This window comes from Lactuca serriola, chromosome 7, assembly GCF_051521515.1.
Source record: "Lactuca serriola cultivar US96UC23 chromosome 7, Lser_US96UC23_V15, whole genome shotgun sequence".
Classification (NCBI taxonomy): Eukaryota; Viridiplantae; Streptophyta; class Magnoliopsida; order Asterales; family Asteraceae; genus Lactuca; species Lactuca serriola.
Genome location: NC_136414.1, coordinates 24,367,536 through 24,386,171, shown reverse-complemented (window position 1 = coordinate 24,386,171; position 18,636 = coordinate 24,367,536). Strand labels below are relative to the sequence as shown.

The window sequence follows — 18,636 nt, the reverse complement described above, 5'->3', positions numbered from 1 at the left end:
TTGGCCTTGAAATTGAGAATGTCACACTACTCAAAGATGTCGTGTAATGTATGATAATGTACATTAAGTTATGCTAAACGTTAAATAAAACATGATTAAAATATAAATGAAATGCAATTTAACACGTGTTAGTGAGTTTATTGAAGTGCTTAATCCTAACATGAAGTTATACTATGGTTGTTTTAGGAGGGGAGTGTGAAGCTCTTTAAGGAGGTTTCATAGGTATCATGCTTCAACAATGGCAGTGGCTACACCACAACAATAAATTTGGAAATAACATCATGTCACTTTAAGGAACATGAAAGGAGATTGTTTCCAAATAAGACTCAATAGTTTGACATGGACTGTCTAGTAACTGGAGTCGACGACTGAGTATGCGATGAAACTCGTTTGGAAAGTAAAACAATGACTCTCTCCCTCTCCCCCTCTCTCCCTCTCTCTCTCTCTCTCTCTATATATATATATATATATATATATATATATATATATATATATATATATATATTTCGTATATCCTAATCTAGTCTCTATCTCGGAAGGGAGTGTTATTGTATCCCATATTGGTGGGACACGGTCCTATAAGGGTGCAAAAAACAGAGCAAATAGTGGGGGCTAGCGGCGAATGATAGGGGTTGTGCCTCCATTCCTTTCATGTGGGGGCTGAAGTGCCTCCTAGGTGGCAATGGGTTGAGAGAGTTGGAAAAGATAAGTTCCCTCCACCCTAATGTGTTGTTTATTTTTTTAGGAAGTAAAAGATTTATAGTTTACGACCACATATGCAGTCATATGCAGAAGACGTGGACTAAATAGATGATTAAGAAGTAATAAACACAAAAATAGGATGCACCATCAGAAACCTTCCTGATATGAGGATTGATTCAATTGAACAAGATTATTTACTATTGTTTACCAATCATTGCATAGTTAACGAGAGTTTGACAATTAAGAAAATGAGTATTGAGTCGGTTGAAAAAGATTTTGACATTGTTTGATTTATGAAGTTAATAACATCAAACAATTTGAACCGACATTGACATCATAATAATTTTATTTTCCTAGACTTATTTTATGTTAATATTTTTTTATAAAATAATGTAGTTTTATGATATTTGTCTATTTATTAACATGTTTTTACATTTTAAATATATGTCTATCGAAATCTTTAAAAAATAACACTCAAAGCTTGAAACTTTTAGAGACTAAGATGGTTTTAATTATAATTAAATTGGTTTAATTTTAATTTTAATTTGATATAGAAAGCTTAGTAAAATCAAATGGTATTTTGAATTTCGGATAAGTTTTTCAATATTAAATTGGGTTAATCCTATTAAAAAAATCAATTTGGATATATATTAGAACTTTATTGTTTTAGATGGACGTATATGTAGTTTACCGTTCGTAAGGACAAAAAAGTAAAATTTAAAGTAAATATGGATATTAATAAAATTCTAGCTTTTTATTTATCAGAAAAAAGTATGCTTAAAGAAGGCATTCAAATCTTTTTAGTTTTTAAGTCTACGATCTTCTAAAAAACAAATAGTCTGTAAGAGAAAACGTATATGCAATGTAAGTATGACGCAAACACAAAAGGTCAGAAAGTTCTTGAAAATAAAAAGCACCATTTAAAGTTATTGTTTGACATACTAGTTGATAGTTGAAAAACTAGCTGTTGTATGAAAAGTCAACCAATAAAAATGATGTTTGGTAAAACAAGCTGAGAAGTTAGCTAAAATATATAAAATGACATAAAAAACATTTAAAAAAATATATGTTTTATATAATTAATTAAGGGGTATATTTTTAAAATACTCCTACAAAGCTAGTCTAGATAATTTTTTAAAAAGCTAGCTTATAATTTTTTTTTTTTAAAACACTCTTACAAAACTAGTCTAAATAGTTTTTTAAAAAACTAGCTTATAAACTAATTTTTTGTTTGTCAAATATGACAACTTAAAAAACTCAAAAAATAACTTATTTGTTTGTTATAGCACGTCAAACACAATCTAAGTATTTAGATATGTTGGAGTTTTTTTCTTATAAATACTAATTCTATGAGTAAGTCAATGACTCACATGTATTTCACACATATGTATGAAAATTCTTTTAGAGAATATCAATTGAGTATATTTTATACACATATCTACAAAAATCAATCAAGTTTCTAAGAAATACTTATATGACACGTTAGTTCTTTTGAGTAGTAAAAAATCAAGTATCATGATCAAGTTTTAGAGAATTAAAACCAAACTAATATTCCTTGATCATCAGTCAAACTCTCCACTATCACCATGTCCTATCGACAGGGCCCACAACATGTTAAATAGACAACGACTCGTGTTTGCTTTTCGAATAAGGCACTTTCAATAATACAGCCGACAGACACTTTCAGTACTCCGTTTTCATTTTCAGAATCTTGATTTAAAGCAGTTTCTGGTTCATGAAAAGTCTATTCACCATTCAAGACCCAAATCAAGACAAACCCAATTAATTGAGACTATCAATAAAAATAAATACTATAATCCAAATTACATCAATGAAATGGTGTTTATGTCTTTATTATGGGCTTCAATCTCAAAATCAATGGTTAGGCCCAACTTATGGGTCCCACGACGAACTTTCTAGAAATAATAATTAAAAAAAAAAACAAGATATATAAGAAAATACTGAATTTGTGGCAAAAATGAAAATATCGAATAAACGATCAAAACGGGTAAGTATTTAATACAAATCAAATCACATTAGACCTTCAAATGTTTTATGTCCTTTTCAAATTTGATATATAAAATTTTAATATGTTAAAAAAACTATATATCTCTTTTTAAATGACATAATTTCAACAGATTTATTTAAAAAAAAAACTTCCATTTTTTAAGGAAGATATGTTCGGTATCACACCCTACACACACAACATGAATAACAACAAATACACGTTTCATAAGCATTCACACTACATATATATCACATATAGTATACCATATTTCAACTTAGAAAAAACGAAGAATCAAGAACTGATTTGTGATTCTTTCCAAAGTTACGTCCTCGAATACACTCCAAATCCAGCACTTGAGAATGATCAACAAAAAGGTTAACCTGTCTCCCATCAATCCATGTGAAAAGGAATAGAAAAAAACTGTTACTTACATAAGTACATAACAAGACACGACAGAAATTAGGACTGATGTTTACATGACATAACAGAGTCTTGTAATGGGACTGAAACTGTTGTCAATGGGATAAAAAAAAATGCAATTTTATTGGAAAAACAATGTGGGACCATGCAAAAGACTGAAAATAGTCATAGAAAGATTGTCCGGTCAGTCAAGTCATGTACTGTGTAACAAATACAAATGCAGTATGAAGGGTATGAACATACATTTGGGCCGTATTGCTTAATGAACCATTCGGAGGTTTTGGGATTTGATGTTTCAAACATGGCCTTTTCGAGTCCTAGACGCCCAATCACCTTTGCTATGATGTCTGCTCTAACAGAATCAGGGTATCTACAGACGTCTTCTGCATCGATTGTTATCATGTCTGCTCCTGCTTCCAAGCATCTCTCAGCTCTTCTGATCAAAAAGTCCACATCCTCCACACGTTCTGTTCATTATACAGATAGTTGGTATCATGCATTTGTTACACAAGACACGACAAAACATCATGACATTATACTGTAATTTTTGTCTTATTGGCATCAGTCTAGTCCTAGTCTGATTTGACGCATGCCAATTGCAGTACAAGGTCGTCATATTGTGTCTTGTCGAAGCTACAAAAACTACAATTTTTTTTTGCTGAAATCCTAAAGTTAAAATATAAAATGACGATTTTACCCTTGTAATGTTTTCACTCATTTTTTGGATTTGGTCCAAAAAGGAATCTTCTTCCCCTTTTGATCCATGTTTCATTGTTTCAAAATGCTTTTAGTCACCGAATCAAACACAGTTATTGGAAGGACCCAAAAAGCATAAAAATTGACCATTTTGCCCTCACAATGCTTTTAGTCCTTCAAATGCTCATGTCAAAAAGGAAAGAAAGTGGAGTCTTAATTACCAGATGTTCGAGGTGTTGGAACAACATAAGCACCATAAGCTCTTGCACGGGTTGGAGGAATGTCAGCCTTATTGAACTTAACAGCAAACTGAGGCTTAGCTTTAAGCCCCTCACTCTTAATTAACCTTATGTATCTCAACAAAGTTTCTTCAGGAAGTTCAAGTGAACCCATATTTAGCTCAACTGTATCAAATCCCAGCTGCTTACATTCCTATTATGGTCATACAATACAATTTATTAGGGTAGAACTGGAAGTCAAAAAATAAGTGAAATGTGATTTGACCTTTTGTGAGTTGTGACAATAGCTAATTACCTCTATATACTCTTTGAAAGAAGATGGACCTTTTTGAAGCAGATATTCGGCCCAATCACCTGTACTAACATATATATCATGTTCATGGGCTAATTTTGTTGCTTCTTTAATGAAGGATTTTGGCATCAAACTTTCAGAGCCTCCTGTAAACTTCAAACCATCAACAAACTGCCCCACAGACTCCAACATATCCTGGCCCAATTAGAAAATCAGTAAACCATTATTACCAAAATGTGCAATCAAGAATTGTATTTCCACATAACCTAAATTGGTTTGCAGCTATATTGAATATCCTCATGAAGTTTGATTCTTGCTATGATGCACAGAGGACCAAGTTCTCTTATGTAAAAGCTATGTTTAGTTGAAGGAATTGCATTGTAACTTGTAAGGTCATATTTTCCTTTGTTACAGATTTAGTAAACCTATGTTAAAGGACATATCACTTGCTTCAAGGAACTCAACCTATTGAATATCAAAAATAATTTTGCTTCACACTACAATTTACATAATAATGCACATAGGAACGAATTCTCCTGGATAGAAACTCTATTTAGTTGAAGGAATTATATTTTAATAATTTTGCTTCTCACTTGCTTCAAGGAACTCAACCTATTGAATATCACAATCATTTTCACAACCGATTGCAGAATACAGCTGATGATGCTCAGAGGACCAAAAGTAGAAGCTATAATTAGCTGAAGCAGCAACTAATCACCAAATCAGAATTGTAATGCAATTAATGGATCTGAATACAAATTGCATAACATGAGCTTATCATCCGTAGAAGAAAAAAAATCCTATGTATGAGTTATAATTAGTTTAAATATCAATTAATCACCAAATCAACGTTAAAATGCAGATAATCGATCTTACTATGCATAATGCGATCTGATTATTCAGAGGGGGATTATTCTGTGTAGGAGTTGAAATAAGTTGAAGGAACAATAATTCAGCAAAACAACATTAGAACGCAGTACACTGATGAATGATGTGTGTGTGTGTGTGTGTGAGAGAGAGAGAGAGAGAGAGACCTGAAGCAAATTGTGAGAGAAGAGAGAGTTGTGATTTGGGCCACGGATCTCCGTTACACCGAATCTCCGAGGTTTTTCAGGGCGGTCTTGGTCCTCGACGAAGCTCTTCCATCTGTAAGTCGCCATAGTTGATTAGTTTATCAGTGGCCGAGCTTCCGGAGCTGAATTTGTGAGAATTTTCCGGTGGAAGGATGGGGGGAATGGTAAAAAGTAGAAGCATGTAGATAAGCTGGGAAGCAGATTCTAGAAAGTGTCGGAAGCTATGATCAAGATATTGATCTTCCTCGTGTTTCTTTACGTGTCAATTGCCACGTCAAAAATACTTTTCAGTTTTCACTATCACGGCTACGGGTCCTATCCTCATTATTATTATTTTTATCAAGGTTTTGAAAACCGGACCGGAGACCGAATCGGTCGTTTTACTGGTTCGATGGTTCAGGTGGTTCAACCGGTCGGACCGGTCTCAAAAACCGAAAAAACCGGATGATGTCATAATTATATTTAATTATATAAAAAATACAAAAAATGAAAAAAAATAAATATTTTTTAAAATTTCCGGTTTTACCGGTTCAACCGGACCGGTTTTTACCGGTTCAAACGATTACCGGTTTTTTGGTCTTTAAGAACCGGATCCGGGACCGGTTCCCGGTTGAACCGGTCGAACCGGCCGGTCTGGTCCGGTTTTCAAAACATGGATTTATATATATATATATATATATATATATATATATATATATATATATATATATATATATATATATATATATTTCATATCCCCTTTTCATTTATTTGGACACATGATATTTTCAAGAATTTTTAATTTTTCTATTTTCCACTTGTCATTTTATTGTATTTTTCATTTTATTAAATTAAAATTCAACATTTAATATGTAAGGTAATATATATGTAAGATATTTATTAGAAAGAGTTTATATATGTAATATATTCAATACATTAAAGCCTCATTAATTTTAATAATTCAAAAAAATTCTCATTTTTCTTATAAATTCAAATTTTTCAAATTGTTAAAATTTCATATTTAATTTTTTTCAAATAAACTCATGTAATACATAGGTCTCACACCTAGTTTTTAGAATAAATTATAAGAATTGTCTTTCAGGTGTTCACGTGTCGTTTGGTTTACTGGAATCAGAAGGAATTGGAATCTAATTTCATAATTTTTCTTTGTTTGGTTCAACCTTTCAAAAGGAATTAGATTCCTAAATGAGTCAATTTTTCCTTCCAACGAAGGAAACTAAATTTCATCCAAAAATGAATGAATTAAAATTCCTTTCAAGTGAGAATGTTGAATATTATCATATTACCCATTTTACTTTTAACACTACATCTGAAACCCCTCTGTTGCCGCCACCACCACCACCGCTACATACCACCTCCACCGCCACCCATTATCACCTCCACCGCTACCCACCATTACCACCACTGGTAAGTCAGCTACCACCACCCTCCACCCACTAGCACCGCCACGTCCACCACCATCGCTACCCACCTTCCGCTACAACCTCCACCACCACATATCACCGCCGTCAACACCCGATACATATCACCTCTACCACCACCCACCACTGCCAAAACCACCCATAACCACCACCGTCACCACCTATACCACCACACTACCTTCCACCTCCACCACCACTCGCTACCATGACCATACCATCACTGTCACCACCACCGCCACCATAATCACCTCCGCTACCACCACCAACACCTTCATCAACACCACCGTTACTACCATCATTTCCACCTCCACCACTACTCATGACCGCTACCATCTCAATCACCATCACAATTAGTATCGCTACCACCATCATCACCTCCGCCACTACCCACCATCACCCCTGTCGCCATCATCACCACTATTGTCACCGTAAACATCACTGTCACTATCACCGTCATTTACTAATTTATAATTTATATAATATAATTTTACATATAAGTTATAAAAATAAGTAATATTAAGCAAAAAAGGGCAATTTTGTCATTTCATATTATTTCAGTTCTATTTTCTACCAACCAAACATAATATGGAATTAGATTCAAATTTCATTCATACCAACCAAACAAAATATGGAATTTGATTGCAATTCCTAGTAGATTCCAATTCCTTAACATATTCTAATTCTTTCAAAAACATTCTACAAACCAAATGTCACCTCAGTTTTTATTTTTAAAAATCAACTCGGATCGTCCCTCATTATTTTAAAACTTACATGCTTCATCTTCAAAACATAAAAAAAAATACAATTTTACCTTTATTTATTTCTTTTTTGATTTATTTTCTATTTATTTTCAATTTATTGATTTGTTTATTATAAAAATAATTATTTATTGTCTTATATAAAAGATATTAAATAAACATTCCTTAAACCCTAAGCACGTCGTCTCTCTCCCACCATTTCTTCTTCAGTCGCCTCCACTACTATTATCGCGACTCCGACGACTTTAGGAGACATCTCTGGTGTTGCTATCAAACCCTCACCCACCACAAACCAACCCACCCTCCCTCTTCCATTTCCCTTATTTCCTTTTATCCTCATTGAAACCAGGTCATCAGGTTACAAGTCCATCATGCAAGATCGGATAAGCAAGTTCAGATCGAACCCAGATCATCTCCATCAACGGTCCTCCTCTGCGACGACACGATGATAAGAACACTAGATGATACAACGATGGCAGTGTGCCAATAGCGCTGGTGGCTATATGGGTTTGATATAAATGGAGTTGGCTACGAGGGCAATAGATGTAGAGGTACACAAAAAAAATCGGTACAAGATCATAACCGGTCGAAGAAGCGGTAAACCTGTCCACGATGAACCAAATTTAATTTTGTTAATTTGTTGTCGATGTCATATCTTTCCATAGTTTGATTTACAAAAAGATTAAACAATTAAATATTTAATTACTATGTTTAGAGCTGACAATTAATCGATTTTGGTTGGGTTCGGGTTCAACTCATTAATTAATTGGGTTGAAGATTTTAACCAAATTCCACCTGTTTATTTAAGTGAGTTAATATTTCCAACCTAACCCAACCTTTTAGATAAATAGGTTGTCATCGGTTTGACCCGTTTGTGTAGTTTCTAATCCAACCTATTAAATAAATAGGATAAACATGGGTTAACCCTATTACAATAAAAAAAATTAAATAAATTAAAGAAATATAACACCATTTAAATTACTTCCAAACTTAAATAAAATTTTCAACGTATGACAAACACAATCACAATTCACAAATACAAATACAAATAAATATTCAAATAACAATAAAAAATATTTAATTTCGAAGTGATATTGAAGAGTTACTAATATTGTCGGTGTGAAGAAAAAATTTAGGAATTAAGATTGCATCTTTTTTAAAAATATATAATAATACAAAATTATAATTTTTAAATTAATACTTAGAATAATACATGAAAATATTTTAAAAAATTATTAAATTAATATATATTAAAATTAAATGGGTTGGTGAGTTGAAAATTGACGGACAATTTTCAACCAACCCAACCTATTTAATTAATGAGTTAGATGAGTTGACTCATTTAACTTAAATTAGTTGCAAATCTCAACTTAACCTACTAACTTTGAGTCGGGTCCGGGTTGGATTGATAGATTGAGTCAATTTTTGTCGGCTCTAACTATATTGTAGGAATATGAGGAAAGATCTAATCCGTCAAAAAGTCAAAATATATTTTGTTAATTTTTACTCATGGTCATGTCACCAAAATAATATGATAACTTAAAGTGGTTAAAAATTAATAAAGTGTTTGTATGTAGTTTTCGTATTGTTATCCTTTTATGGTTAAATAATATAAAAATAATTTCGAAAAAAACATGGTAACTATCAAAAAGATAATTTAGTAATCTCAAGTCTTAACATTGAGTTTCGTTATGTCATAGTCTTGCCAAAAACAATAAAGACGAGTTGTTCAATCCAATCATACCGTCCGGTTTAATCTTGTTTGGTCTAGTTTAGTTCCACGCACCAAACACTATCTTATGGTAGATGTAGGCATCTCCATCAACCCTTCCAACTCTCTTGCTACATAAACGTCATATCATCTTTTTTTTTTCTCTTATCATTTACATCCCTCACAACCCCAACATAATTAATTTATCTTTTTCAACCCACATCCAACATAAAGAACTGAAGCATATGTTACAAGCTAAGGGTGTGTTTGGGATGGCTTTTTGAGCATAAAAGTCCTTTTTGTAAAAGGACTTTTTGTAAAAGAACTTTGTGGAAAAGATGGTGTTTAAAATGTGTTTGGTTTGACTTTTATAACTTTTAAGTGATAAAAACTAAAAGTCACAAAAAGATAGGAATTCCTATCTTTTCTCCAGCCAATTTTTCCTTCTTACTAAAAGTTGGTTTTAAAAGATATTTTTAAATTGTCAAACAACTTTTAGTAATTTTTAACTTTTTGGAAAAGTTAAAAGTCCAAAAGATGATTAAAAAGAAATGTCAAACACCCTCTAAGTGCGTACATGAAAGAGAAAGTGAGACGAGCAGGTTCAAAGAGGTGGTGAACCTTCCCAACCCCTCATCTAGTACCAAGTACCAACCCAAAGACCGATGATCTCACACTAATGAGATAAATAAATATTAGAATTTTAATAATACATTGTACAGCTTTATAAGAAACCAAAAAAAGATAATGATAGACATTAAACAAATTACAAATCAATACGATCGGCTAAAAATCTATTATAATAAATTAAAATCTTTTTGTCAAATATCACACTCTCATTCATTTTGTCACATGTCATTTTATGGTTTTTTCTATTTTATTAAATTTCACAAAATATTTAAATATAATAATTGTAATAAATATAATAATAAATGTATATCAATTTAATTAATGCAACTTTCTTTTTAGTTTTAAAATTTCTAAATTAAAGCCTAATATTTGTTTTGTTTATTTATTTAAATTTAAAAAAGAAATGAACATTTCAATTTTAATAGTTAAAATTTTTTCTTACAAATTCTTTATAAATTCAAACTTTTAAATGTTCTAAGTGTTTATACCTTCATATTTTTAACTTGATTTTTAATAAATCCGTATAACACATGGATATCTGAACTAATATAAAAATAAATTGTTATGGTCGAATACGCGAACCTCATTGTCCCACCAATGCTTTTATGTTATTATTTTAATTTTATAAAGAAATATTTATCTTACATTAAACGATGAATTATAGATTAAAATGATTTTTTCTTTTTTCTAAAAATAACAAGATCTAAAAAATCGTAGGAAATTGAATACACTTTGTGCATTCGACTTTCAACTCGAGTTTTAATTTTAACAAAATTGCTTAGTTTTTCCCACTTTACAATTTGATAAAATATAACTTGAATAATGCTCTTTTTTTGTTGCCATATTTACTAAATATTAAGGGTTTAACTTGCATACATTTTAATATTGGCTCAATTAGTTAAAGCGTTTTGTGCCATCATTTGACCAAGATGCTACATTTAGCATGAGTGAAAAGATACCCTTCTTTTCTTGTTAACCATGGAAGGAATCAAAGCTAATCTTACAACATATCCATATGCACTTCAACCTCGTTCACTCATTCACTTTATTCTCCTTTTCCTTCATCTTCTAAGTTCTAAGCCATGCCCATAAAACCCCACAATCTGTTTTGTCTATCTTTCATCTTTTCTAGATCAAAAACAACAAAAAATGGCAATAAACGGTCAATATAATGTGGGTCAATACATTGTACCATTCGTTTGTCTATTGATCATAGCCATGGATCTCACTGCAGGGATTCTTGGTATTCAAGCTGAGATAGCCCAAAACAAGGTACGTTCTTTGAGCGGTCAATTGGACTAAAACTGATGTCAATGAGACACAAAATTGCAATTTTTGTTACACCCAAAAAGTTAGGACAAAGATTCAATCTATATCTCTCGTTCATGCAAAATCCGTAAAATCTCTCCTAATTGTCATTAAAAAAAAAAAAACTAGAAAACTTGTCTCGTCCCATATTACAAAACACAACCTAAAAAATAGGAAGCTACGAAAGCTCCATCCCAGAAAAAAAAATCATGTAAGACGCAAATCAAGTGCACAACGGTCCGATAGGTGGCTGACATAAATGTACACGACCCACAATGAGCCCAATTCACATTGGAAATTACAAATTTCACACTGTTTCTCTAAAACTCGAACCATTGTGCATCACACTGTTTCTCTGAAACTCAAACCATTGTGCATGTCTACCACCTCAAAACCAACTATGCAACACCCTATGGCAAAAACTTATGATTACGGGCTCACATGTTGTATTTTAAACATGTGTGTTCTTGTAGGTGGAAAATCTAAGAGTGTGGATCTTAGAGTGTCGAGATCCAAGTTATCAAGCATTCAAACTAGGGTTTGCAGCCGCAGTTCTTTTGGCGTTTGCTCACGCCATTGCAAACTTATTTGGTGGATGCCACATCGTATTGTCCAAACCAGAGCTAGACCGAGCCACCTCAAACAAACAATTCGCCATGGCTTCACTCATCTTATCATGGTACACTTTTTTTCACATACTCATTTCTCACTTACCCATTTTGCATTAAAAACTTGTACATTACGCATCAACCTTTGTACCAGGATTACATTAATCATTGGGTTCGGGATGCTAATTGCTGGAGTCATGGCTAACTCAAGTTCAAGAAAATCATGTGGAGTTTCAAACCATCGTTATTTGTCAATTGGAGGCATTGCGTGCATCATTCATGGATTGTTTGCTGTTTCTTATTACATTTCTGCCACTGCTGTTGAAAAAGAAGAAAAGAAGTTGAACCCACATGGACCCACCATGATGAACCACCCCCCTGGACCAATGATGATCCCGCCTGGACCTATGCATGCACCCTCGGCACCTGTTTGAATCTTGGATATTTTTTAGTGCTACATGTAAGAAATAGCAATGTGATTCTATTTATTTGTGTTTTATTGCATCTTACTTTCGGAATTTTCTGTTACACCATTGTAGTTTCAAACTTTTTCTTATTAAGACACAGCAGTTTGAAGAATCTACAGGATTACAACATTTTAAAAAATATAAGACATTTACGACGCATCACAATCACACTATTATATAAAGAAAATTATCAAGCTCTATTATAGAAACAAAGTTAAAAATTGCTACAATACAAGCTCAATTGATTTGTTCATCTTAAAGATACATATTAATTAAAGAAACCATATACGATACTATAACAACAAGTTAACTTTACCAAACTAGCATCCTAAAGATACCAAAACAAACATATTACACACATAACAAAGCCTAACTCTTTTTTTTGCAGAGCTCCTAAACAAATACAACCCATAACAACAATGTAGTTTAATTATCACCAGATTTCACCATAGCATTCAACACGATCTCCCCTTGCTCTTTCAAAAGCTCCACCTTCTTCAAGAAATGCTTAAGTTCTTGAACCTTAAGATTCTTCCATTTTTCTTCCATTTCTAACTTTTTAGGAGCTGAAAGCAGCTCTAACCCCTTGTTCATAATCGCCTCATCTGTAAACATGAACCCCATTGAACCATGGTCCGACCGCAGGGGCTGCACCACTTTCGGTTGAACCTCTTTAGGGGTCACCTCAAGTTCAGGTTCAGGTTCAGGTTCACCCCCTCCATTCACATTACTCTTACGATTCTTGTTTGGTTTGGGTGTCACGTTGACTTTCTTGATGGTGGAACTCATGACTACATTCTTATTACTATCATTACCCCATAAGTTTTTTGATAATTCATACATTTTCTTCTCATGGGGATTCGAAAAAGATCGAACTTTTTTACTTTGGTTCTCAGCTCTAGCTACGTTGTTTTCGTACTTCTTCCTCAGTCTTCTAACTTTGGCAATCACTTGTTTGTTGTTGACATCGACATGAAGTGATTTCTTCACGAAGTCATGAAAATCGTTGACATCTGCAACGGGATCTTTACCCTTTTCATTAACGTAATTAATCATACCTTCGATTAGCTCAATTTCGTTGTCTTCACTCCAGAGTCTTTGAAAAAGTTGTTTCTTTTCACCACCATTACCCGCATCCGGTGCCGCCACCGCGACCACCGTCTTCTTCTTTACCCTCTTCAAATCCTGAGGTTCACCCTCTGCCGCAGGCCGTTTTCCGGTGGATGATTTAAGAGGAGGTGGTGAATAGCGAGTGGTAGGAATCTTGGATCTGGGTTTTTTCGATTGGTCATCTTCCATGGGCTTTGAGGCTATGGGTTTGATACTCGGGTCGGGTATTGTTGGCTTCTCGGGAGGCTTATCGGTGTCGGATTCAGACTCTGAGCCCGATTCGTCAGAAGATGAATTGTGGGTGAGTTGCGTTTTCTTGGAAGAAGGTGGAGGTGTTGACGTCTTGTCGGGCTCCGATTCTGATTCCGACCCTTCAGACGAAACTTCTTCTTCTTCACCGGATGATGAATTCGCTGGTTCACTCTCCGATCCGGCCATTGTTGGTAAGAAAGAGCTGAGTTTGTTGCGATAAATCTAGGGTTTCTTAGTGGAGGAATGAGAGAGGTAGGGACTGGTGATGTATTGAAGCTAAACAAGAAATTCAGTCGTACGCAAAACACGATGCTTATCGAGACTCCTTGGCGTTTGGCTCGTGTTTCGGAATCGGTCATAAGGAATGTAATTGCCGGATTTGGAGTACCAATTTTGAAACAATTTACTCTTTCAATCTTTCAAGGCCGTAAACAAACTTAACGTTCAACGAATCGTATATGAATCATTAGGTGGGAAGTCCGTTCGTATTTGTTTATTTAATAAGAGTTAACACCTTAAAAACCATTATTTATACATCTTCGTTTTGATTTAACCCCAATGTTCTTTTTTTGTTACTTATTTGCCGTTAATTATGTTGATTGTGTATGAAAAGTCAATGCTAGTCAGTGTAATCGGTTTAGCAAGTAACCCTAACTTTTTACATACCCAAAATCGTTATTTGCCCCAAAACCTCTCATTCGCTCTTGGTTCAGTGTTGTTCCTCACACATCACGTCTTCTTCTCCATGACTTCATCTTCAACATCTTCTATCATCAAACCGATTTATCGCACCAAGTGTGATTGTGGTGATCAACTGCAATACTCAGTTTCAAGAAACGATAAAAACTCAGGAAGAAAGTTCAAGGCATGCCCTAACTATAAGGTAAAATTAAGGGATTTTGTTTTCCCATTTTGTTATCTTTTAAAAGTTATTAAATGAAGATTTTGTTTGCAAGGTACCAAAAAAGGGTGTAAATATTTCAAATGGTTTGACACATACGAGTTGGAGTTTTATGCTAATGAAAGGGAACCCTATAACGAAATTGTTGCCAATGGTGTACTGCAGGTGATCATGTTGTTAAAGTTTGTTTTGGTGATCATTGGAGTAATTCTTATAATTGGCATTGTATTTTAATGTATTCCCCTAGGTTAGGACAATTGTAATTTTTTGTATTTTGGTAAGGTTAAGGCATTACAGTAAAAGTAGTTGTTGTAAGGATGTTGTAGGTTTGTTATTTTGGTTTGATGTAAGAACCAGTTGGTTAATTGTTGATTTCGGAATGTAATGTTTATGTAAAATTATCTTGATGGTAATCCGATGCTATTTATGACCCATGTGATTTGGTATTGCATTATAGTGATTCATTACAGTGTAGTTATGGTAATGTACTAAAACTTGTGTAAACAAGTAAAGGACATTAACTAGAATGACAATTAACTTATGATTGTAAATAAGTGAAATGACAAGCAAAGGCACGTACTTTAAATACTTGCAATCTTAATAACATAAAATGGGGTATTACAATAAGAGGCAAACATCCAATCGCCCAAAAAAATTTCATATGGCCATTAACTACCAATGTTCAAAAAGAACTAACTGAACTACTAGATGCTGATATACAATTGGATGGTTGTTACCAAAACCTGATGCAATGTTAACAAAAAGGGTAAGCAAAATACATAGTACCCATGATACCCCCCCTCTTAAATAGTCCTACTCCAAATTAACCGGTTTCTCAATACTAGAACCCCTTCCATCCTTATCATAAACTGCTTTTTTCAACTTGATCTTCACAATTCTCTTAGAAATCTTTATGTTCCTAGGCCTCCCAAAAACTTGTGTATCTTCAATGAAGTCATTCTCCCCATCAATTTCCTCATCGGCTTCACTAACCTAAGCATTAGCATCTAAATCTTGTATAGCAGCTTCCCCTTGCACTGGTGGCACAAGGTCAGGTATGACATCCCCTTCTACTTCCAAGTGATCTTCAATCTCATTAACATCTACACCCTGTAAGACATGATGCAGTTAATTACCCTATTTAAATCACATTAATTATAAAAAATTTAAGTAAAGGTTGTCATACCATTTCCAAGTTATCTTCAATCTCATTAACATCCTCTTCTAAGTCTGCTTCCAAGTGATCTTCAATCTCATTAACATTTACATCCTATATCGTATGATGAATTTAAGAATTAAAACACAAATGAGGCAGCTACAAGAAATTAAAAATAGAGTTTGGCATATCATTTCCACTGGTAACACAGGTTTAGGCATCACATTTACCCTTTTCCAAAGCTTATGCAATCTCATGAGGTTCATAACCACATTCCTCCAACATCAATACATCATCATTGTAAACAATGATTGGAGGTTCGACTGCATTTTCTGGGGAGGCGGCTCCTGAAACATTTCATCTAAGGTTTCATGACAATGGACATCCTCTTGTACAATTTCATCAATAGTAGCATCTGTAGTTTCATTTTCACTTGCTTGATCATCATCTCTAGTTGCATCATTTGCAGTTTCTTGTACAGTATCATTTTCTTACTGTGTTCTTGCTTCATAAGCTTGACCATGTGTAGTTTCTTGAACATTTTCAGCCATTGTACTTGCTTCAATAATTGCTTGATTTGAGGATCCTTCTCTAGCCTTCTTTGTCTTCTTCTTTCTTTTCACTACAAGCTTAACTTTCCTTTGTTTTGAAGTTCCATCGACATCCCTATTTGTTATACCATTTCCATCCCTCCTTGGCCTTCCTGTTTTTTGAGTGGCACATAGTCCCTCATTACTTGCTCATTCTTACAGGATTTCAAGTTATGTCCGAATTGTAAACATTTGCTACACCTAACAATCCTACAAACTCTAGCTCTAACAGTTGGGAACTTGGAATCATTGACCTCAAACACATACCTTTTTCTCTTGGTTTTTGGCCTACTAATCATTCTCCTTATCAATGGAGGTAATGGATTTATACAGTCAATGGGTGCCCATATGTTGCTTCCATTCATTGGTGATATATTTATGGAATATGACATCACAAATTTCTCTTTTTGGAACCAAATGCTTAGAAAATTAGTTGGATTCATGTAAGTGTCGTTTATTGCTGCTTGACCATGCACATACGGTATTCCGAATATCTCCCATAGTCTACATGTGCAAAAGTGTTGTTCCAAATCCACTTTGTAAGCTACATACCCATACCTTATCTCAAATACAGACCCCCCGGTATCTATCACTTTCCAGTTCATATAAATAAAAATTAAAATTAACAATTTCATGTTAAGTATAAAGCACAAATTAATGGTAATTAGTAACAACTTAATGGTAAGTATTTACCTCATCTCTTTTCCAAACTCCTTCATTTTCTCTATGATAGCTGGACAAGATTCAATTCTCCATGTAGAGGCTTTGTCAACTAAATAATAAAACCTAGCCATGACATAGATTATGATTTCCTCTAACATTGTTAGAAGTGGTTTTTTCCTAATATTTATGATCATGGAGTTGAAGAAATCAAAAATGCCATTTTCCACTGCTTCACATACATACCCTTGTGCAAAAATTTCCCTACACCATGATTGTGGATTGTTAGACATCAACTAATCATATCCATTTAAGGTGATTTTCTTAATTTTTTCCATGTTGGCCACAAAATCCCCTTCATGCGACCTAGTTGCAGCAGCCCCGGACAAGTTCTTCAACTCAAAACCTGTATGCCTCTTCCTGAAGTTGGCATAAATGTGTTGTGCACACTGCCTATGTTCAAAATGTGGAAGAATAGCTTTCACTGATTCTAGAAGCCCCTAAAACAAGTAAATAAAACATTAATATTGGTTAGACAATATAAATGAATACATGACAAAATTTGTATAGTATTTATGTTTACCTTGTGTTGATCTGAAATGACAAATAGAACCCTCCCACCCTCAACACCCAAGTCATCAACCAAAAGCTGTAAAAACCAAGTCTAAGTTTCTTTGTTCTCTACATTACTACAACACATGCAATTGGATACACGTGATTGTTAGCATCTCTTCCAATAATAGTCAAAATCTCCCCTTTGATTTGTCCCTTTAGGAAACATCCATCTAATCCAATCACACGTCCGCACCCTCTATTCCAGCCATCTTTCAATGACTTAAAACATACATAAAAACGTTGAAAATAATTCACCCCGTCTGGATTTACTGACACTCGTACTTTGCATGTGCTTCCAAGGTTAGATCTAAGGATTTCATTGGCATAATCCCATACCTTAGCATAGTGTTCCTCTAGTTTACCGTCTATCATTTCCCTTGCCCTTACCCTTGCTCCATGACATTGCCCCTATGACACTTTCATGGAGTATTTTGTAAGGACATCCTCCATCATCTCAGGCAATGTCATTTTGGGCTTCCTAATTGTATCCTTAATGTAGTGTTTTGCTAACAAATTACAACTAACCAAATGTCCAAAATTATAATTCCTTGCACAAAGATGTGTTTCAACCATCGATTTTATCTGAAAAGTACGTTCATTATACTTCCATGAAGCATGGATCCAAAAAGGACATGTCTTTTTTGCATTTTTTTTCCCACACCTAACAATTACCTTGTTTTTTTTATCACTTTTCATGAACCAAAGTTGGTATCCATTAGCTACAACATAGTTAGTTAGTGCAAACCTTAACTGAGCAGGAGACTCGTATAACTCACCAATTGTAGGCTTCATTTGGTTCCACTTGACGGTAGGATCGTGCACCATGAACTCGACACCCACTTCCAAGTCATTTTCATCTTCTAGGTTTTCATGCTCATGTTATTCCTGGTGGATATCTTCAACATCAGCTTCATCATCCCCTTCAAATTGATTATTCTTTAACATTTTATCATCACATAAAATGTTAAGAAAAGGGTCATCACACAAGTTAGATGTAGGATTGAAGTTGTCTGGTTCAA

At 33.9% G+C, this 18,636-nt stretch overlaps 3 protein-coding genes across 3 annotated transcripts; 1 reads left to right on the top strand and 2 right to left on the bottom strand.

Moving 5' to 3' along the window:
- Positions 1–2,815: 2,815 nt before the first annotated feature.
- On the bottom strand, positions 2,816–5,657 carry HSA32 (Aldolase-type TIM barrel family protein). Its single transcript, XM_079010705.1, has 5 exons — positions 5,392–5,657; positions 4,361–4,552; positions 4,048–4,258; positions 3,374–3,597; positions 2,816–3,090 (listed from the first exon to the last, which is right to left on the bottom strand). The coding sequence occupies exons 1-5, from the start codon at positions 5,515–5,517 to the stop codon at positions 2,980–2,982; spliced, it is 864 nt and encodes a 287-aa protein (XP_078866831.1). The 5' UTR covers positions 5,518–5,657; the 3' UTR covers positions 2,816–2,979.
- Positions 5,658–11,058: 5,401 nt separating this feature from the next.
- Positions 11,059–12,445, top strand: LOC145061454 (protein DESIGUAL 2-like). Its single transcript, XM_079008931.1, has 3 exons — positions 11,059–11,222; positions 11,732–11,937; positions 12,021–12,445. Exons 1-3 carry the CDS (start codon positions 11,100–11,102, stop codon positions 12,298–12,300), a joined length of 609 nt encoding a protein of 202 aa, XP_078865057.1. The 5' UTR covers positions 11,059–11,099; the 3' UTR covers positions 12,301–12,445.
- Positions 12,446–12,554: 109 nt separating this feature from the next.
- On the bottom strand, positions 12,555–14,046 carry LOC145061453 (GLABROUS1 enhancer-binding protein-like). Its single transcript, XM_079008930.1, has one exon. It carries the CDS (start codon positions 13,879–13,881, stop codon positions 12,760–12,762), a length of 1,122 nt encoding a protein of 373 aa, XP_078865056.1. The 5' UTR covers positions 13,882–14,046; the 3' UTR covers positions 12,555–12,759.
- Between the last annotated feature and the right edge of the window lie 4,590 nt (positions 14,047–18,636).